The sequence below is a fragment of the Orcinus orca genome, chromosome 5, assembly GCF_937001465.1.
Source record: "Orcinus orca chromosome 5, mOrcOrc1.1, whole genome shotgun sequence".
In the NCBI taxonomy this organism is placed as follows: Eukaryota; Metazoa; Chordata; class Mammalia; order Artiodactyla; family Delphinidae; genus Orcinus; species Orcinus orca.
The window spans coordinates 93733784-93756060 of record NC_064563.1 but is presented as its reverse complement, the minus strand read 5'-3'; the positions used below and the strand labels follow the sequence as shown (position 1 = coordinate 93756060).

General features: G+C 36.4%; 1 protein-coding gene across 5 annotated transcripts in view; it reads left to right on the top strand.

Annotated features, from left to right (window-relative positions):
• The window catches only part of DZIP3 (DAZ interacting zinc finger protein 3), a 122006-nt gene that overhangs the window by 98679 nt on the left and 1050 nt on the right, over nucleotides 1-22277 (top strand). For 4 of the 5 annotated variants that reach the window (XM_004272077.3, XM_033432201.2, XM_033432199.2 and 1 more), the window contains exons 23-32: nucleotides 1811-1907; nucleotides 3785-3888; nucleotides 5352-5439; nucleotides 7048-7149; nucleotides 13741-13866; nucleotides 15912-16051; nucleotides 19095-19215; nucleotides 19701-19847; nucleotides 19932-20027; nucleotides 21588-22277. The exon at nucleotides 21588-22277 is cut by the window's right edge and continues 1050 nt beyond it. In XM_004272077.3, the coding sequence (XP_004272125.1) occupies nucleotides 1811-1907; nucleotides 3785-3888; nucleotides 5352-5439; nucleotides 7048-7149; nucleotides 13741-13866; nucleotides 15912-16051; nucleotides 19095-19215; nucleotides 19701-19847; nucleotides 19932-20027; nucleotides 21588-21698 (1132 nt within the window). In that variant the 3' untranslated portion in view covers nucleotides 21699-22277. The remainder of the gene's footprint in view (nucleotides 1-1810; nucleotides 1908-3784; nucleotides 3889-5351; nucleotides 5440-7047; nucleotides 7150-13740; nucleotides 13867-15911; nucleotides 16052-19094; nucleotides 19216-19700; nucleotides 19848-19931; nucleotides 20028-21587) is intronic. The other variant, XR_004484476.2, reaches the window with a different exon arrangement.

Here is a 22277-nt window from a genome sequence, read left to right as displayed (position 1 = left end):
TATAAAAGGAATCATATAATAATATGTGGCCTCTTTTGACTACCTTCTTTCACTTAACATAATGTTTTCAAGGTTCATCGTGTTTTAGCATGTATCAGTACTCATTCCTTTTTATGGACAAATAATATTCCATTGTATGGATATACCACACTTTGCTTACCTTTTCATCAGTTGATGGACATTTGGTTTGTGTCCAGTTTTTGGCTGTTATGAATAAAGCTGGTATGAACATTTGTCTACAAATTTTTGTGTGGACATATGTTTTCAATTCTCTTGGGTATATACCTAAGAGTAGAATTGCTGAGACATGCAGTAAACTCTGTTTAACTTTTGGAGGAACTGCCAAACTGTTTTCCAAGTGACTGCACCATTTTATAATCCCAGCAGGAATGGATGAGTGTTCCAGTTATCCACATTCTCACCAAGACTTATTATTTTATCTGTCTTTAGTTCACCCATTGTAGTGTTTGTAAAGTGGTATGTCTTTTTGGTTTTAATTTGCATTTTCCTAATAATTATGTTGAGTATCTTTTCATGTGCTTATTGGCTATTTGTGTATCTACTTGGAGAAATGTCCATTTACTTCCTTTGACTATTTTTAATATTGGGTTGTTTCTCTTTTAACTATTGAGCTTTAAGAGTTTTTTGTATATTCTGGATACAAGTTCCTTGTCCAGATACATGATTTTCGAATATATTCTTCCATTCTGTGGGTTGTCTTTTCACTTCCTTGATCATGTCCTTAGAAGCACAGTTGATTTTGATGAAGTCCAATTTATCTATTTTTTCTCTCGTAGGCAAGTTTTTCACAGTATTCAGTGGCATCGTAATTCCTTTTTGTTGACTCCTTGAATATTTTATAACTTTTTCCCTCAAAATAACCTGGCCTTATTGATATTAACAACATATTGTCTTATCAGGCTTCTCATCAATGTTTGTCAGGTACTCAAGCATCCAGCTGTTTCTAATAATAAAACATTGAGGAAAGCCTTTGTGAAAGTCCTTATTACAAAAATGTTATACGTCCAATTAATTGCTTTCATTAGAAACATAATTTGGTTTGTATGCTCTAGCATTCTGGGGCTCAAGTGTAGGAAGCTGAAATGGAATAGGAAAAAGAGAAACCTCATAGGTAGCCATTTTCCATAATGTCCTTCATAAATAATATCCTTATCATCATCTCCTTCTCTCCTTCTCAAGCTATGGGAATTGTTTTCATTCTAAGGTACTGAATGTGAGCACTGAGATAAACAGTAAAATATTTTAATATGGTGACTTAGCTTTATGACAGGGATAGTAAAAACTTTTGTGGTTGCTATTGTTAGGACACAAAAAGGCTTATAGAAACTTTATTTTATGTAAAATTTATTAATAATAATAGCTAACATTTATTTAGTAATTAGTATGTGCCAAACACAAAGTGCTTTATGTATATTATCTGAATGAATTTTCACAACAACTCTTTGAGGTAAGTAATATAATTTTTCCATTTTTATATGTGAGGAAACTGAGGTATAGAGAAGTAACTTGCCCATGGTTTCACATTTAATAAGTTGTGGAGGTCAGATTCATCTTCAGACAACTTGATTTCAGAACCAAGGTTTAAATGACAACTTTAAACCCTCCACATTCATGATAGTAAAGGGTAACAGTAAGAGTTAAGTAATGTTTTCTGTTGCTTTTATATGCTGTATACTTTCCAGGAAATCATTTCCTATTCATTGAATAGCTTGTATCTGTCTGCCTCCTGAATAAGGTTGAAAAGTCTGTCCTTGCTGCAGTGTTACTGACTCTTTATCATATATTTCAGATCTCAGTGGGAAATGGAGAAGCATAATCTGGAAAGCACAATTAAAACATACTTAAACAAACTGAATGCAGAAACTAGCAGAGCTTTAACAGCTGAGGTAAAAGAAAAGAAAGAGGGAGAGAGAGATGGGGTTGAGGAGTGAAGTTTTACTTGTGTACTGGTATACTAAAGAATTTTTAAAATATTGTTTTTTGAATAAACAGAATTAAGACATCTGAGGACCAGCCAGAAAAACACAGCTCAAACTCTTGTGCTTTTTTGACTTGTTGGCATTTTGTATATTTTTACTTGAAATTGATGATCTTATGTTGTTTTCCCCCAAATGACTCCAAGAAATTGTTTTGCTTCAGTATGTATAGCAAATATAGACATCTTAGAAAATTCTCATTAATCCAGGTGACTAAGCCAAACTTCTAAGAATAACATTTCATTGCTGCCGTAATATCTCCTTTCTTTGCTATTTAACTACATAGATCTTCCAAAAACACATACACACCATACATTCCAGTGTCGGAAACCAACTTACCTCTTCCCCCAGAAAGGCATTCAGTTTCTTCTAAGTTATTTTAGAACACCACAGCTAGGATCTCTCAAAAGAAATGTGATTGTATGTATGTATGTAATTTTTATTTATAGATAACCAAACTTGATATACAATAAAATTCAAATTTTGGAGCACTCGTTGACATTAAAAGCATTACAAACCTTCTCACCTTTGTCATGGTAAGGTCTGTTTTTTAGCAGAGCACTCTGGAATCCAGAGCTCAACAATCAAGGGGTGATATCTGCACCAAAAATCCCTGGACAGTAAAGTATTAAATTTAACCAGAAAAAAAAAAAAGCTCAGATTACCTTAAGAGTTCAACTTTGTAGACTTTGTTTTTCACTGCTTTTAATCAGAAAGTTCCTTTCTACTTCCATTATTAATTTTAGAAACACTTAGTGCTGTCTAAGAGTATAATGAGCTATTTTCAGCAAATATTAAGTGATCAATAGGAAAAAACAGAGGCCAAATGACCATGCATCAATAATAGTTGGAAGGGATTCCCACTGCTGGAGAGACATCAGCCTAGATGACCTCCAAGGCCCATTTGGACAGCATAGTCCTCTAGGGTCTGATTGTTTTCTTACTCCTTCATCAATTAAAAAAAAAAAATCAAATAGCAGGACTTCTTTTGAGTGTTCTCAAACACACTTGCTGCATAATAGAGTTATCTGAGAGCTTTTAAAAACGCCTTTTCGGGGCTTCCCTGGTGGTGCAGTGGTTAAGAATCCACCTGCCAATGCAGGAGATATGGGTTCGAGCCCTGGTCCAGGAAGATCCTGCATGCCCCAGAGCAACTAAGCCCATGTGTCACAACTACTGAGCCTGCACTCTAGATCCCGTGAGCCATAACTACTGAGCTCATGTGCCACAACTACTGAAGCCCATACTCCTAGAACCCGTGCTCCACAAGAAAAGCCACCGCAGTGAGAAGCCCGCGCACCGCAACGAAGAGTAGCCCCCACTCGCAGCAACTAGAGAAAGCCTGCGCATAGCAACGAAGACCCAACGCAGCCAAAAGTAAATAAATAAATGTTTATTTTAAAAAATCAATGACATAAAAAGAAAAAGATATTCAGAAATTTAAAAAAAAAACGTTTCCCAGGTTACACCTACTATCAATTAAATTAGAATCTCTGAAACCAAGACATCATTGTTTTAAGTTTCTGAGATGATTCCAGTGCATATGCAAGTTTAAAAACTAATGTTCTAAAATGTTTCCCAACCCAGTAACTTTTGAATAAAAATATGAGAATTTCAGAATTGATCAAAGAGCTTTAAAATGTGTTATGGGCAGGAAAGAAGCTCAGGTGTTGTTGGAAGAGACTGAAAAAAAATAACTTTAAATTTACTTGAAATGTTTGAGGAAAGAATGTGTTCATTTACAAGGACATCTTTAACTTCTTTCTCTTTCTCTCAAAAATCTGTAGGTATATTTCTTACAGTGTCGTAGAGATTTTGGTTTGCTTCATCTAGAGCAGACTGAAAAGGAATGCCTCAGTCAGCTTGCCAGGGCGACTCACATGGCAGCAAGGTAACCGCTCCCTCTTCCTTAATGTGTCTTGGTCTCTGAGGTACTCACAGGTGGCTCCAAGGTTGAACATAATCTGTGATGTGTTTTACATATATGACATCAGAGTCTTTGGAGTGAAGAAGCCATTGTTTTTTTAAACCTCAAATGTCATTTAGTCACTTTGAGCTTTTACTTTGTTGCTCCTGCTGTGGCACTGAGTAGTCTACTAAGTGCAGTAGTAGCTGATGGCAGATTTTTCCCTTCCTCTACAATGAAACAGTTCAAAAGTCTCAGTCAGAGACATGCATGAAGACCAGATATTTACAAAACAAGGTGGATTCTAATTGGAAAACTTTTTTCTAATTCTTTTCTCTCTTAACGCTTTATTTTAAATACCTTTGGAAAAATACGTTGAGGGAGAAATCAGTATTAACACCTAAAACCGTGTTAAAGGCAGTTTCCTGCTGTGCTACAAATGAGTGGTTTTCAAATTTTAGGCAGGTTGCATGGGATTCTTCAGTTTATAATTTTATGGGGTACACCTTTGAACTTAAGGAATTAATTAGATTAAAATCTCTGGGACCAAAGCATCACTACTTTTAATGATTATTATTTTAATATGATCATCATTATTCTTCAATTCTAAAGAATCAGAATCTCTGATGTTTAACAAGATTCCCAGGAGACACTGATGTGCATTCATGTCAGGGAAGCACTGTTGTAAGTGATCAGTCTATCTTTGCTTGCTAGAGGGAGAAAGGATGCTCTATAAATTAGAATATTATCAAGCTTCTTTGTATGAGATGATGTCAGTGATAACTTGTTATGCTCTTTTGTGCCAGGTGATACTGGGGTGGGGATGTTATAACAGATAGAGCCTTTTGAAAGGCCACGTGAAATCTCTCTTCTTGAGATGCCAGACCGTAAACACCTCAAAGCTGTTTTACTTAAGTCGTTTGATGGGCATGGTGGGCAGAGCTGCTGTGTTTGTGCAATTTAGCATATCATAGAGACAACAATCTAATTCATCCTCACAGAAGAGGTATTTCTTTCTAACTTTCCTTTCTGTAGGGAATATCTTTTTCTAATTTGCAAAAGAGCCTGATAGGCCAACCGTGGCCCTGTGATGTCAGGGTTAATGTGAAGATAGTCCAAAACCTGCTTTCAGGATGTCAACATCTTTGAGAATGCTCCTGCATTGGATGGCTAGGGCAGTTTCCCTGTGTGGCCTCCTTTGCCTCCCTTCTTCAATGGAGGATTCCTATACAAAGGAATGTCTTTGTTTACTAAGCTTTTTAAAAATTTTTGATAACAAGCCCTTCCATACAACTTTCTGCCCATTTGAGGTAATTGGTGATAGAGGTAATTTTGTTGTTGTTTTACTTTATCTATATACATGCTAGAGAACATAAAAGAAATTTTTGGAAATCTAAGTGGCATATAAAAAGAAAGAACTTTCTCTTGTGTCTCCATTTCTATACCAGCAACCTAAAATCACTTCAATTAAAGGCTGCAGTAGACAGTTGGAATGCCATTGTGACAGATGTTAGAAACAAGATTGCATTCCTCAGGGTAAGTCATGAAGTATTTAGAGTAAATTGACTGAATGGTGTAGGTGGTATATACTTAAAGGAAACATCTAACATTAAAAACAATTTATTTTTAATAAATAAATTTTTAATAAATAAATTTCTCCTTAGAGAAATTTAAGGAAGAACATGTTTTTTCATTGCAGTTATTAAAATTTATGCCTTTTTGAGGTTTGAGACTGATTACTTCCATTGTAGTTGGCTGTAGATAACATCCTAGGCTCTTACTTGTGGTCTTCTAGGTCCTTAGTCTAATAAATGGTAAACTCAAAAATTGTGCCTCACACAATTTTCTAGAATTCCAAAGCTAACTCTGCTCCAGTCAGAAATAAATGTCTTAATTTGATCTGAGTAATTATGTGTTTACAGAATTAAAAGGAAGATCAAGCAGATCTGTATTAGTTTTCAATCTTAACTTTTTATGTAATTACTCCCTAATGCAAAATAATAAATTCTTAATTATTCATGTAATAGAATTAGGACTGTGCTAACAGTAATCTAAAGAGGTAACACACTGAATACTTGTCTAGCTTTGTCCTTGGTGGTCTTCCCTGTTTCTTTCCCAGACTCGTTCATACTCAGTCTTTAGTGATGCTTAGCATATTTATTGGATTTATTCAAAGTTCTGGCCTCAAAAGAGATGCCTCTTGTTCTCTGTCATTGTTTTCTTCTAAGAACATGTCCTATATATGGAAGTTTCTAAATGTTTGAAGACTTTCTCTTCCAGCTCTTGTGGTTTGTTTACAAAATAACATATAAAGCAAAATGGGGACAATGCCAAAAATGTTCAAAGTATGTTTTTAAGCTTCAAGGATAGGAGTCTTACCTGTGGCAAAATCTAAGAAGAAAAAACAAAGGTATATGTGGAACTGGAGACAGCTACAGGTATAACTTTTAAGATTAAAAAAAATGTGGACATTCAAAAGTTTTCCCTAAAACTTCCCCTCCCGTTTTTTTTTTTTTTTTTTTTTTTTGCGGTACGCGGGCCTCTCACTGCTGTGGCCTCTCCCGTTGCAGAGCACAGGCTCCTGATGCGCAGGCTCAGCGGCCATGGCTCACGGGCCCAGCCGCTCCACGGCATGTGGGATCCTCCCGGACCGGGGCATGAACCCATGTCCCCTGCATCGGCAGGCGGACTCTCAACCACTGCGCCACCAGGGAAGCCCCCAGTTTTTAAAATGAACATTTGCAAGTAGTTCAACTCTTTGTTACAAATACTTTTTTCCCCATATTTTTCATCAAGTAGATTATTTACGTCTTCTTGATCTTTAGACTCTGTTTACTTTATATAAGTGGTTCCCATTTGGGGGCTAAAAATTATTGAAGCACTGAGGAGTTATCACAGAGATCTGTGAATTATATGTCTCTCTATCTTGTCAATCAATAGATACTTCTGAAAATACAGCTATTTACATCTATGGATAGTGGTGTATAGGGTTGTTTTTATGTCAGAAATTCTTTTTATATTATTTCTGGCATAATAGATTGGAAATCACTCATCTATGTTGTACTATTCAAAACTACATCAAGTACTTCCATATGCTATTTCTTTGAAGTTGATTTTGCTGTAAAATATTGTTTCTCCTACTAGACACAGTACAATGAACAAATTAACAAGGTGAAGCAAGGGTTTGCCTTGAGTACCTTGCCTCCAATCCAGCTTCCTCCACCACCACCCAGTCCTGAGATACTGGTAAGAAATACAGTTGACTCTTGAACAACGCAGGGCTTGGGAGTGCCAACCCCCCACCCCCACCCCATGCAGTCAGAAATCTGGGTACTGCTCTCTCTGCTTCACAAACGGAATTGATAAATGATTACCCAAGAGCAGGAAGCTGAAACAGTTTGGATAGAATCAGGACTCAAACCCTAGTTTTTTGATTCCACATATTGTGATTTCTAATCAAATGCAAACTTTCTCCACATTTAGTTAATTTAAAGATCTGTAAAATGAAAATACAGGGATTATATTTATTGAAAAAAATTGGTGTATAAGTGGACCCACACAACTCAGACCTGTGTTGTTCAAGGGTCAACTGTATAACATTTTGAAAAATCACCATCTTCATCTTGATAAAATGGTAACAGCTTTAAAACACTGAATATGCATTATGTCTGTGTGTTCAAAGTGGAAAGGGTACATGTAGTGCGTATCATTTGTAATTATGTCCATTCCTGCTATATCATCTACAGATGATATGACTAGTTGGCTGACTCAGCTGAGGCAAGAGGTAGGTTGTATCACTGGATTTTAGTAATGCGTTTGATATCTAAAGAGGTAATATATGCTCATTCATCCTGTCGATCACACATTATGAGAGAAAACCGATGAATGCCTAGAATTCCCAATGCCCTCACGTTACTGCTAGATGACTAAAACATCTCAGCATAATACCCTAGCATGCTGGACTTCACCCCACCACTTCCACTTTAGACTCTGTTTTCCTTAACTTTTATCTTCTATTCTACCTTTAACAGTAAGGACAGCTTTCATTTATTACCCTTCCCTGCTTACTGTGAGGGATAAATGCGTCTACATCAGACAAACTAATCTCTATGCTATACTGTTTATGTTAGCCTTCTGGGAAACATAGCACCTTAACCCAATAAACTCATACAGCTTTCCAAAAGACCTTTTAGAACAGAACCACTAGATAATAACCTTTATTATGATAACGGATCTGAGGGTAAGAAAGGTGTGATATATTTAGGGGTAGATCACTTTTGACATTAGCATTTCTGCTTATAGTAGAACTTTGAAAATGTTTTTTCTACAAATACTAGTTGAGTATATCAAAGAACTTAAAAATTATGTGAATTGTGTGGAGTTACACTGTTTCAAAAGCAGAATTCAGAGCTGAAAGCATTATGATATTCACCATGGGCTTTAGTTTAGAATGACAGTATTGGCTTTTATATTTTTGGTTAATTCAGGTTTTATAGGAGCATTATATTATGCATATTATTATTCTAGGCTTTGAACACACCATCATACCCAACTCTCCTGATAAGGAATGTGTTGCGTAGATGACAGAAATCCCAGATTCCCTGTAGTTCTATGGGAAGTAACACATATTCTTGGTAGGATTTCTAGAAATCTGTTGCCTCTGCCTGTATTCAAACTACTGCCTATAGGTTGTAGTTAAACTCTCCCATGACTCTAAATATAAAATGGCTCTAGAGACTCAGATGCTAGAAACAGAGATGTTCTTTGGAGTTTTCTGGAACCAGACTGGAATAATCTATGTGATACTAGTGACACTATAAGTGACAAACATAATCAAACCTTGACCTCTACATCCTCATCCCTTCAGAGACTTGCTTATGGCTGATGTGGCTACCCAGGTTTAGTCAAGGGAAAGAACCCACTGGCAGTTAGGCTCAATGGAATTTATAAGCATCCCTTGCTAACACTTAAGAGGTACATGTGTATCTTTTGTGCTTCCTAACCAGAGTCACTGCTGTGCTTGATCAAAGCTAACAGTTGTGTTAAAGTACAAGCATCAGTGACCACTGAGAATTAGTAGAACAGTTTGAGAGCACAGATGCTAGAAATGTAACCATTCTTTTTGCAATAAATTGAGGTGGTATTATACAATGGAAATACATTAGAGGTCTGGGTTCAGGTCCTAACTCTGTGTTGGTTTTGGGAAACTCAGCTGTCCCAGACTTGGTTTTCCTATCTACAAATCAGGAAATTGTACTAGATGATCTGATCACTAAAGTATTTCTTTCTGAGATTCTAGTATTGTAAAGAATGGTTACCAAGTTTTAAATATATATAGTAGTCTAACCTGAGAAGTCTGGAATAATGGGTATTGTTCCCAGTTTAACCCAGTATTTTTATGTGTTTCATTATGTTTTGATTTTTGTAGCCTGGCTGTCTAATCCTAAAAGTAGTGTTAGGTAATTGTTGTCCTCAAAAAGAGCAGGACTACTAACTCAGTACCCATCATTCATTATTTAAGGACTTTATATTATGAAAATTTTGAAACATACATAAAAACAGAATGATGAACCTCTGTGAACCCAAGAGCCAACTTCAACATCATTATCAACATTTTGTCAGTCTTGTGCCATGTCATCCCCTTCTTCCTCCCCACTGGAACATTTTAAAGTAAACCCTACATCTCATCCATTTATACTTTAGTATGCATTCCAAAAAGATGAGGACTCTTATTCTTGAGATTTTTCTTGTTTCTTGAGGTGGGATTGTATTGCTATAAACTTCCCTCTTAGAACTGCTCTTGCTTCATCCCATAGGTTTTGGGTCATCATGTTTTCATTGTCATTTGTTTCTAGGTATTTTTGATTTCCTTTTTGATTTCTTCAGTGATCTCTTGGTTATTCAGTAGTGTATTGCTTAGCCTCCATGAGTTTGTATTTTTTACAGTTTATTTTTCCTGTAATTGATATCTAGTTTCATAGTGTTGTGGTCAGAAAAGATACTTGATATGATTTCAGTTTTCTAAAATTTACCAAGGCTTGATTTGTGACCCAAGATATGATCTATCCTGGAGAATGTTCCATGAGCACTTGAGAAGAAAATGTATTCTTTTGTTTTTGGATGGAATGTCTTATAAATATCAATTAAGTCCTTCTTGTCTAATGTGTCATTTAAACCTTGTGTTTCCTTATTTATTTTCATTTTGGATGATCTGTCCATTGGTGGAAGTGGGGTGTTAAAGTCCCCTACTATGATTGTGTTACTGTCGATTTCCCCTTTTATGGCTGTTAGCATTTGCCTTATGTATTGAGGTGCTCCTGTGTTGGATGCATAAATATTTACAACTGTTATATCTTCTTGGATTGATCCCTTGATCATTATGTAGTGTCCTTCTTTGTCTCTTGTAATAGTCTTTATTTTAAAGTCTATTTTGTCTGATATGAGAATTGCTACTCCAGCTTTCTTTTGATTTCCATTTGCATGGAATATCTTTTTCCATCCCCTCACTTTCAGTCTGTATGTGTCCCTAGGTCTGAAATGGGTCTTTTGTAGACAGCCTATATATGGGTCTTGTTTTTGTATCCATTCAGCCAGTCTATGTCTTTTGGTTGGAGCATTTAATCCATTTACATTTAAGGTAATTATCAATATGTATGTTCCTATTACCATTTTCTTAATTGTTTGGGGTTTGTTTTTGTAGGTCTTTTCCTTCTCTTGTGTTTCCTGCCTAGAGAAGTTCCTTTAGCATTTGTTCTAAAGCTGGTTTGGTGGTGCTGAATTCTCTTAACTTTTTGTTTTGTTTTGTTTTGTTTTTTGAATTCTCTTAACTTTTGCTTGTCTGTAAAGGTTTTAATTTCTCCATCAAATCTGAATGAGATCCTCTCTGGGTAGAGTAATCTTTTTTTTTTTTTCGGTACGCGGGCCTCTCACTGTTGTGGCCTCTCCCGTTGTGGAGCACAGGCTCCGGACATACAAGCTCAGCGGCCATGGCTCATGCACCCAGCCGCTCTGCGGCATGTGGGATCTTCCCGGACCGGGGCACGAACCCGTGTCCCCTGCATCGGCAGGTGGACTCTCAACCACTGCGCCACCACGGAAGCCTTGGGTAGAGTAATCTTGGTTGTAGGTTTTTCCGTTTCATCACTTAAATATGTCCCGCCACTCCCTTCTGGCTTGCAGATTTTCTGCTGAAATATCAGCTGTTAACCTTATGGGGATTCCCTTGTATGTTATTTGTTGCTTTTCCCTTGCTGCTTTTAATATTTTTTCTTTGTATTTAATTTTTGATAGATTAATATGTGCCTTGGTGAGTTTCTCCTTGGATTTATCCTGTATGGGACTCTCTGCACTTCCTGGACTTGATTGACTATTTCCTTTCCCATGTTAGGGAAGTTTTCAACTATAATCTCTTCCCATATTCTCTCAGACCTTTCTTTTTCTCTTCTTCTTCTGGGACCCCTATAATTCGAAAGTTGTGCATTTAATGTTGTCCCTGAAGTCTCTGAGACTGTCCTCAATTCTTTTCATTCTTTTTTCTTTGTTCTGCTCTGCGGTAGTTATTTCCACTATTTTATCTTCCAGGTCACTTATCCATTCTTCTGCCTCAGTTATTCTGCTACTGATTCCTTCTAGAGAGTTTTCAATTTCATTTATTGTACTGTTCATCATGGTTTGTTTGCTCTTTAGTTCTTCTAGGTCCTTGTTAAACATTTCTTGTATTTTCTCCATTCTATTTCCAAGATTTGGATCATCTTTATTATCGCTACTTAGAATTCGTTTTCAGGTAGACTGCCTATTTCCTTTTCATTTATTTTGGTCTAGTGGGTTTTTACCTTGCTTCTTCTGCTGCATATTTCTTTGTCTTCTCATTTTGTTTAACTTACTGTGTTTGGGGTCTCCTTTTTGCAGGCTGCAGGTTCATAGTTCCTCTTGTTTTTGGTGTCTGCCCCCAGTGGGTGAGGTTGATTCAGTGGCTTTTGTAGGCTTCCTGGTGAAGGGGGCTGGTGCCTGTGTTCTGGTGGGTGGGGCTGGATCTTGTCTTTCTGGTGGGCAGGGCCGCCTCCGGTGGTGTGTTTTGGGGTGTCTGTGAACTTAGTATGATTTTAGGCAGCGTCTCTACTAATGGGTGGGGTTGCGTTCCTGTCTTGCTAGTTGTTTGGCATGGGACGTCCAGCACTGGAGCTTGCTGGCGGTTGGGTGGAGCTGGGTCTTAGCGTTGATATGGAGATCTCTGGGAGAGCTCTCGTCAATTGATATTACATGGGGCTGGGAGGTCTCTGGTGGTCCAATGTCCTGACCTCGGCTCTCCCACCTCAGAGGCTCAGGCCTGACACAGGCCGGAGCACCAAGACCCTGTCAGCCACACGGTGAACTCAGTGACTTCCTTAGTATAAAGCTGCTGCTGACCTTTGTGATCATAAAACTCAGTCCTTAGTCTTGTTCCCTACCCTCAGATTTTTGCCTCAGGACTCTTACTCTTATTGGCTATATAATCACACCACCATTTTGTACCTAAGAAAATTATAATTTTTAATGTCTAATATTGAAATTTATATTTCCCCAATTGTCTCAGAAATGTCTTTTTCTTAACTAGATTGACAGTACTTCCAATGTGGTTATAATTACCATTACTTTAAAAACCCTTATTTTTAAAAAAACAATCCAAACAAGGTTTATACTTTTCATTTGGCTGGTTATTTTTCTTTAAAATATAACAGCTACCTAACTCCCTCCCTTTTATTCATATCATTTATCTGTTAAAAAACTAACTTCCTACATTATTGATGTAACTGATTACATCCTTGTGATGCCATTATACATATTCTTCTATTTCCTATAACCTGATCATTAGATCTAGAGGGTTAGTTAGAATCAGGTTCAGTATTTTTGGCAAGAGTACTTTATAGGTGATGATGTATACACACATTAGAAGACACACAGTGTCTCTCATTTAGCGATGTTAAGAATCACATGTCATCCTTATCTCTCCATTATAAAGTTCCCCATTAACTTTCACCCTGCTGGTTTCAGTATTGTTACTTAAGAGCTATCTCGATGCTCATTTTTTAAATTCAACAAATAGGTGAATTTCTGCTTTATGCCAGTGCTAGACCTGGCACATAGTAGATGCTCCATAAACCTGTCCTCTTTTGTCGTCCAGCCAATAAGGTATCCATCCCATTGGTAGATGCTAAGAAGGGCTAGCTTTCTACAACCCCCTGGGAAGTTCAGTAACATTCACAGGCATGTCTGCAAGTCACTGTAGGAGGGTTTATTCCCTTGGCCCACCCCACTTCAGCTTTCCACTGCCCTTGGAACTAAACATAAGGTCAGAACTCCACCAGGTGGTACAAGGTCCCTTCAATACATAATAGCAAAAGTAATATTTTCTATAGACAACTTTGGTTCTTTAGCAGAATTTCTGACTGTCAGTATTGTTTATCAGCATGGACAGTACTCATTGAGGAGCTCCTTTCCATAGTCCTATATTATTCCATTTGTCAGAGAACTTTAAAGATCACCTAACCCAACCCTCTTACTTTATAGATTAATGACTTGGTATCCAAGATTACCCAGCTAGGTGGAGAGAAAGTAGGACTAGAACCCAGTTGTCTTCTGTGTCCATGCTCTTTAGTATATTTTACTGCCCTTTGCTTTTTCAAATATTCATATACTTAACTAACGTTATGACAACATTGTTTCTAATATGCTTTGTATCTAGATTTCAAATCAGCTACCCCCACAAAAAAAAATTGCTCTATGAGTTTAGGTTATTGACTATGTAAATATATAAATATGTGGGGGTTTTGTTTTTATTTTCTATCTTTTCTATTTTAGATACAGCAGTTCTTGGGAAGACCTGTTGTGAAAGAATCTTTCTTTAGACCTATACTCACTGTTCCTCAAATGCCTGCCGTTTGTTCTGGAGTCATCTCTGCAACTGGTCAACCTAGACCCCCACTGGTACAGACCCCTTCTTGGTGGAATATACATTAACTAGCTTGTTGTCACTTACAGTGGACTTCCAGAATGAATGTCTTCTCTTTGTTCATATACTTGATAAGTAATGATGAAGGTGATGGTGGTAGTGATGATCATGATGATCATGATGATGATTGAATGAATAGTTCCATGTGAGGCACTGCATTAAATGCATTATATATATTATTTAACTATTTCATTAAGTGATTATAACAGTTTTTAGATACAAAGATAAATATATTATAGTAGAGAATTCTTATAGTTTTGCTTCTATAACAGGCACTAATGCAGGGTAGATTGATATTTTTAATAGATAATTTAGCATGATTGTTAGCTTCTTTGCTTTTCAACCTACCAAAGTCACATTATACCACAAAGCTAAAGAAAAATTTTATATACACACACACATATATGTGTGTATAGTAGGACATTGTTTATCTGTAAACAGGTAATATAAATATCACCTTGCAACGTATTATACTATAAAGTTATAAATCTTTCTAGCCACAGAGAGCCATATAAGCTTTATCCAAACCTGAAGAAGCAACAGAGAAATTTAAAATGATTAGGATTATTAGTTGTAATCTTGGTCAAGGTAAACTTTTTATTACAAGAAAAATCTTCTCCCAGATGATTGATGTTTAATATAATTAATGAAAAAATTCTCTAATCTTGACTTTCCCATAACTACATTCTAGTCAGTTGGGGTTTATTTTGTACCTATGTATTGCTGACAGCCTTCCTTTGAAACATATAGTCAAATGGACTTACTCATTTGTGTAGAGGCTGCCTCTCTATGAATAAATATGTATCTAGGCCTTAACATATTTACTAAGTACCACATCTTTTTTATCACCATGATATTACAGTGTTGCTCAGGTGGTTTGCTCCTGCACCATTCTATAAGGAACTATAAATAAAATTTTATTGAAAACATTAAAGTACCTCAACCTTCTAATAAGATTACTTCCTGATTCCTCTGAAAAAGCTTGACACTCAGGCAAACCCAGATTTCTGGTGATATTCTGCTCTTTCTCTGACTTACTAGGCTTTGTGTGAGTAATTTCAGTGGCTGTTAGTAATTTTTCATAAGTAATAACCTTATATTTGAAAATAATCTGTAGTCTTAGGTAAAGGATGCATGTTTATAATTATCCTAGTAATCAGATAAGCACTTCAAAAATATTCAATTACTGATATTAATTAGAAACTTGATGGTTCTAAGAAGGAACCATCATAAAATATGAGGAAAACTTTGTTTGATGGTTTCATGGCTCAAAGTTGTCCCTACTACTTCCATACGACCTTTGTAACATTCATGACACTGGGCAGATATTCTAGTAGTATTCTCATGTTTATTTAGTTGTTTGAAAATTAAACTTCATTATTTTTCTAATTATAAAAGTAGTATATGTTAATTATAAAAAGGCAAATAATGTAGAAATACATAAAGCATATACAAAGTATATAATAATTATATAAAGTAGAAAACAAAATTACCCTGCTGTTGAATCCTAGAAAATAATCACTGTTTACAGATTATTCTGTATCTTACAGACCTTTTTCTGTGCATACACATTTAAAAAATGTTTTACTATAAAATGAATTCTACCATAAATGCTGTGCCATAGACTTTTTTTAGAAAATGAGACATACATTGTGGACATCTCATATGCTCAGACATACAAATCTATTTTTAAGGACTTGATTAGATATGCTACAATTTATTGACTTATTCCTCTGTTAACAAACTTTAGGTTGCTTTCAGAAATGCACACTCTGTATGTATTTCTGTATATGTTTGCAATTACTCAGACTAGCATGTGCCATTTTTAAAATAAAGGTAAACATATACAAACAGTTAGAAATATGGTGCTGTAAGGAAAAAAAATTCTAAAAAGGGAACATGTATGTCAGTATTCCTCTTCATTCTACCCATTTTCTGAGGTATGGAAATGTAATGTTGGCATGGAACCTTGCTTCCTAATAATTGAAGCTGATGGGTTGTAACTCTGTGCTCCTTACAGATGACTAGCATAGCCTGGACGGTGCCAGTGCCTGTGGGAGAAGCTGTGCCTCCCAGTGCAGGTCTGGGAAGTGATCCCCCCATGATGAATTGGGAGAAGATTACAGACAGGCTGAAAACTGCCTTTCCACAACAGACCAGGTACCTCAGTCTCTTTTAGTGTTGAGTACAGCTCATACTCTATAGTTTCCACAGCCATAATTATGCCAATGAAATGTTTCAGAGAAATATAACACCCCCCCACACACACACAAAGTACAAGTATTTCCTAACCATGGCCTTGGTAGGGAAAATGAAATTTATTAAGAAGAGACAGTTTTCAGTATAAATGCTAAACCTCTTCCCTAAAATTATTAAAGTCATGAGAGAGTAAACTTTTAAATTTAGGTTTGCTCATTTACTGAAAGTACAACCAGTTGTAAACCTACCCAATTTTATGTCACTAGCTGCAGTAATTACCTTAATAACCTATTTCCAAAGTGAATTTTAAGTTAATTGTATGGCATATAAGCCCAAACATAATCAGGTTTTACTTTCCTATTTCCTTAATTTTATTGAGGGTTCTTGTAGTTTCTTTGTTAGGGGACAAAGAAAGGGGACATAGTTAAATGCAAGAAATCATTATTTTAGTGTGCTTTTCACAGTTCTGACTTCAGCAGAAAGCTATTTAATTCTACTCCTCCAGAAATGAAGTGTCTTTTATCTTTAATCTTGTATCAAATGAAATAATTCTAGTTTTCACCAGCATTTTCATTTGAAGACCAATGCTTTTATTTAACATATGTACCATTATGTTTCAGGATTAGATTATGGTTTTATAAATATAATAGTGAATAGAAAATGAAAATAGAACTGTAATATAGTTGTTATAAATATATCTAGAAAATAAATAGTAAATCAAAGGTAGTTTTATAAGGCTGGTGACATGACATTTCATTTGAGAAAGAAAAATACTTTTATCATCCTACCCTATCCTACCAAAAATGTATATGCAGGCTTTGGGTCAATGGCTATGGGAATGGAAAAAGAACATATCAGTTAAAATATTCCTAGGTTTCTTTATCACATAATTAATGTGTCTTTCAGTCTTTGCTTTCATTTTCTGTTAAATCTTTGTTTTCTGTTTCTGAATTTTACAAAAGTAGAACTATTAATAATGACAGAAAGAGACTGATAGTAACATAGTTAAAAAGGAATATTTTAGTCTTTTTTTTTTACATCTTTATTAGAGTATAATTGCTTTACAATGTTGTGTTAGTTGCTGCTGTACAACAAAGTGAATCAGCTATATATATACACACACACACACACACACGTATCTCCATATCCCTTCCCTCTTGAGCCTCCCTCCCACCCTCCCTATCCCACCCCTCTAGGTCATCACAGAGCATTGAGCTGATCTCCCTGTGCTATGCAGCTGCTTCCCACTAACTATTTTACATTTGGTAGTGTATATATGTTAATGCCACTCTCTCACTACGTTCCAGCTTCCCCTTCCCCCGCTGTGTCCTCAAGTCCGTTCTCTACATCTGTGTCTTTGTTCCTGCCCTGCCACTAGGTTCATCAGTACCGTTTTTATAAATTCCATATATATGCCTTAGCATATGGTATTTGTTTTTCTCTTTCTAACTTACTTCACTCTGTATGACAACTCCAGGTCCATCCACCTCATTACAAATAACTCAATTTTGTTCCTTTTTATGACTGAGTAATATTCCATTGTATATATGTGCCACATCTTCTTTATCCATTCATCTGTCGATGGACATTTAGGTTACTTCCATGTCTTGGCTATTGTAAATAGTGCTGCAGTGAACATTGTGGTACATGTATCTTTTTGAATTATGGTTTTCTCGGGTATATACCCAGTAGTGGGGTTGCTGGGTCATATGGTAGCTCTATTTTTAGTTTTTTAAGGAACCTCCATGCTGTTCTCCATAGTGGCTGTATCAATTTACATTTCCACCAGCAGTGCAGGAGGGTTCCCTTTTCTCCACACCCTCTCCAGCATTTGTTGTTTCTAGATTTTTTTGATGATGGCCATTCTGACTGGAGTGAGGTGATACCTCATTGTGTTTTGTTTTGTTTTTTTTAATTTATTTTTGGCTGCATTGGGTCTTCATTGCTGCGCGTGGGCTTTCTCTAGTTGCAGTGAGCGGGGGCTACTCTTAATTGTGGCGCGGGCTTCTCATTTCAGTGACTTCTCTTAGTGCAAAGCACGGGCTCTAGGCGTGTGGGCTTCAGTAGTTGTGGCGTGCAGGCTCAGTAGTTGTGGCTCGTGGGCTCTAGAGCACAGGTTCAGTAGTTGTGGTGTACGGGCTTAGTTGCTCTGTGGCATGTGGGATTTTTCCGGACCAGGGCTCAAACCTGTGTCCCCTGCATTGGCAGGTGGATTCTTAACCACTGTGCCACCAGGGAAGCCCCCCCTCATTGTGGTTTTGATTTGCATTTCTCTAATGATTAGTGATGTTGAGCATCTTTTCATGTGTTTGTTGGCAATCTGTATGTCTTCTTTGCAGAAATGCCTGTTTAGGTCTTCCACTCATTTTTGGATTGGGTTGTTTGTTTTTTTTGATATTGAGCTGCATGGGCTGCTTGTATATTTTGGAGATTAATCCTTTGCCAGTTGCTTCATTTGCAAATATTTTCTCCCATTCTGAGGGTTATCTTTTTGTCTTATTTATGGTTTCCTTTGCTGTGTAAAAGCTTTTAAGTTTTATTAGGTCCCATTTGTTTATTTTTGGTTTTATTTCCATTATTCTAGGAGATGGGTCAAGAAGGATCTTGTTGTGATTTATGTCATAGAGAATATTTTAGTCTTGAGTGAGAGAGCATTGAGAGATATGATATAATGAGCTCAGTACATAAATAAGTAGATAACAAACTTAATTTTCACACAGTAAGCTTTTAAAAACAGTTAAAATCTCTTTTTGGAAAGAAAATAAATACTAAACTTTATTACTCACAAACACATTAAGTATCATTAATCAATACATTAGGAGTTTTCATTTTGGTTTAAAATAAATGCAGATGGACCTGTGATCACTTTTTTAGATCAGAAATCTAAAGGGTCACATCTGTATGCTACATATCAATCCTGTGATAGGATTTCATAGCTCCTTTGAAGGGCGCATCCTCAAGGCAGTAGGAAAATCACCAGTGCTCTTTCCTTGATCTCTTCCAGAAAGGAGCTTACAGATTTCTTACGGAAATTGAAGGATACTCATGGGAAGTCCTTATCTAGACTGACATTTGATGAAATTGTTCACAAGATTTCCCAATTTATTGACCCCAAGAGATCTCAGGTAAAAAAAAAAAAAAAGAAAAGACAACTTTATCTCCTGGCCCTTATCTTTAGTAGTTAGCCATATTAATTATCTCCATTACATGATCAGGAAATCAGTCTATAATCATATTAAATCATCTATTAACAACAAACAATTCAGCTTGACAAATGGCATGGGAAACACCACCTGATCATTCTAGAATAAAACTGACCCTCTTGAAATTTACTCTAGGTTATTTTGAATGGCTCTAAAAGGAGACATATTTTCTAATTTTCTGCAAAGACTTGTTTTAATTGAAAGAGCACCTAGAGTTATTTTTGGTTTTACCTGGTTCTTAGTATATAAGTAATATTGCCAACATTTATTTCAAGATTTCTCATGAACCTGATTAACCTTTACCCTTTTGCTAATTCTCACGGTAGCCTATTCTATGGTATTTATCAGTTCTTCCTGTTTTAGTTCAATTCTAAAAAAAATAATAAGTATAATATTCTAATTTTCAGAGTCAAGGAAAATCCGTGCCAAATGGTAATAGTGCTTCACCCAGCCATACTCCTCCACCTCAGGCTAATGCTGCCCAGCCCTCAAAACCAGCCCGGAGGCCCCTCGGTTCACAAGGTCCTGCCACGTGGGAAGGAGCCAATAATTTGGTGAGACTGAGACTTGATTCTGAATACATTTAAAGTTAGAGGAGAGAAATGAGCTGAATTTAACCTTATGTGTATTTTCCCTAGGATGATGAGGAAGAGGAACCTTGTGTGATCTGTCATGAGAATCTCTCTCCAGAAAACCTCTCAGTTTTGCCCTGTGCGCACAAATTCCACTCTCAGGTGAACTTATCTTTTTAATATTTTGCCATTAATCAATTAAGTGAAATTCATACTGCATTCCTTGAAATTGTATACATGTATCATCCACTACTGTGTCATGAATTTCACTGGATATAACTCTGGGCTTTTGGGTACCGCACAGAAGCATTTATATGTTTTCCCATACCTAGCCATGGATTGCATTGTGTTTTCTCAGATCTCGATACACCTAGCAGGAGAAGGGGACAATGATGAGATTTAATGGGACAGAGTGCCTTTGAACAGAACTGGAAGGACTGTTGATTGACTTGGCAGTTGGCAGTTTAGCAGCAGTGCCACTTCACCTTGGCTTGTTATAAATAGTGTCCTTTGTCCACACCTAATGATAGCCAACTGCTGTTATAACGCATAAGACTTAACAGTCTGTCCAGGCTCCTGTATTTGCTTTTGAAGATGCTGAGGCCTGAGTGTTGATGTTATAAAAATGGGAGGCTGGCATATCTTTTGTTAATTGGCATTTATATAGATTATTGGCATTTATATAGATTAACTTCTGGTGGTGTTGCTGTGCAAGTGCTATTGATATACAATTTATGATCCAAGTCTTCTGATGCAGAGGTGTAATTTGACACAGGAAAAGATAATCTTACACAAGAAAGGCTTCTCAGGGAAGTGAACAATAAGCCAGCTCATTCAAGCCGTATCTGTAAAACATCATTTCAAAGATATGTGATACCAGGTACAGAATTATGTTTTGTATCTGCTTGGATAAGAAGAGATATACACAGAATGGCTAATCCCAAAAGACCTCCAGGATAGATACTTAGCCATCTGTTTTTCCCACTTGAAGTTTTAAAAGTCCTAAAGATCCATTTAGAAAATAAATGTTTCACAAAACTTATTTTATTCTTTGCCATTGCTCATTGAATAGAAAGCAGGTAATTCATTCAGGTTACTCTCTAAAGTTAATGGGCCTCATATCTATTGCCTATTCTTAATCCTCTCTCATCTGACTTGGGTCTCCATTATTCATTCATATAAAAATGATTTGTTTTTGGAGAGTCAGTATTCAAGCAAATAACTTAATATATAGTTCATAGCCAAAGAGTACTACCATTATGACCAAAGAAAGAGCAATCTGAAAAGTATATCCATTATCTAGGGATTTTAACTTCAGAACACCATAAGCACTTGATACAAGGTATTTGTGACATTTGTATGTTTAGATATGACTTTTTCTAGATTATAAATTAGAATAATATTATAATAAACTAGAGAAAAAAATGTAATAGGTTTCCTCAGTCTCCTTATTAGGAAGAACTAGTCTTCCTGAAGATTGGGGTTGGGGGGAAGGATCTTAATAGAATAAACTGGCTGAAAGGTGTTCTCCTGTTACGAACTATATTGCTCAGCAAATCACAGACAAAGTTCCATGATTGCAGAAGTTTTCATGGCAATCCACCAAATAAGGCTCTGAGATCCACTGGAAGATATGTTGGTTGGCAACGCTGATGTATGGAGTAACAGCTGCCTCTGCTAGGCTAAATCTGAGAGACTGACATGAATCTTTTTGCTCCTTAGTGCATTAGACCTTGGTTGATGCAACAGGGGACATGCCCAACCTGCAGACTCCACGTTTTGCTACCAGAAGAATTTCCTGATCACCCCAGCCAGCACTTGCCCAAGATCTGATACAACGGGGTGACTATGCAAGGGAAGTTCAATTTTCAGACTGCAGCATTTAGTTTTGCCTTTTATTTGGGCTGATGATAGTGTGAGTGATGTGAAGCAGTACGCTCTTCAGTATTATGCAAAATAAGCTAGCTAAACTCATCAAAGCTGCAGCCAAAGAGGAGAGGACAAATCTTCAGGAGTGTGAACTGAATTGAACAGGTTAAAGAAGATAGAATTTTAAAAGTTACATTATATTTGCCCTTACCTTAGCAGGTATTTTCTTCCAACATAAAGATGATTACTGTTAGCATGTATACTAGGATGTCTTTTTTTGTCCTTATTCCACTCATCCTTTACTTTCTCCCAAATATACTAAACTTTAATTTCCTGAAATAAATGACAAGAGTAGGAGAATTCCACAGATTTTAGTGTTCCTTTTAACTTTTAAAATTGATTATAAAAATATGTATTATTTATTTGCATTTTATCTCTATCTTCCCTATTCTTTTCTATTCTCTAAAATACGTACCTATGAATAGATTATGAGCTACTTGAGGGTGGGGTCCAAACAGTGGTGTTTTCGAGCTGGCTTATACT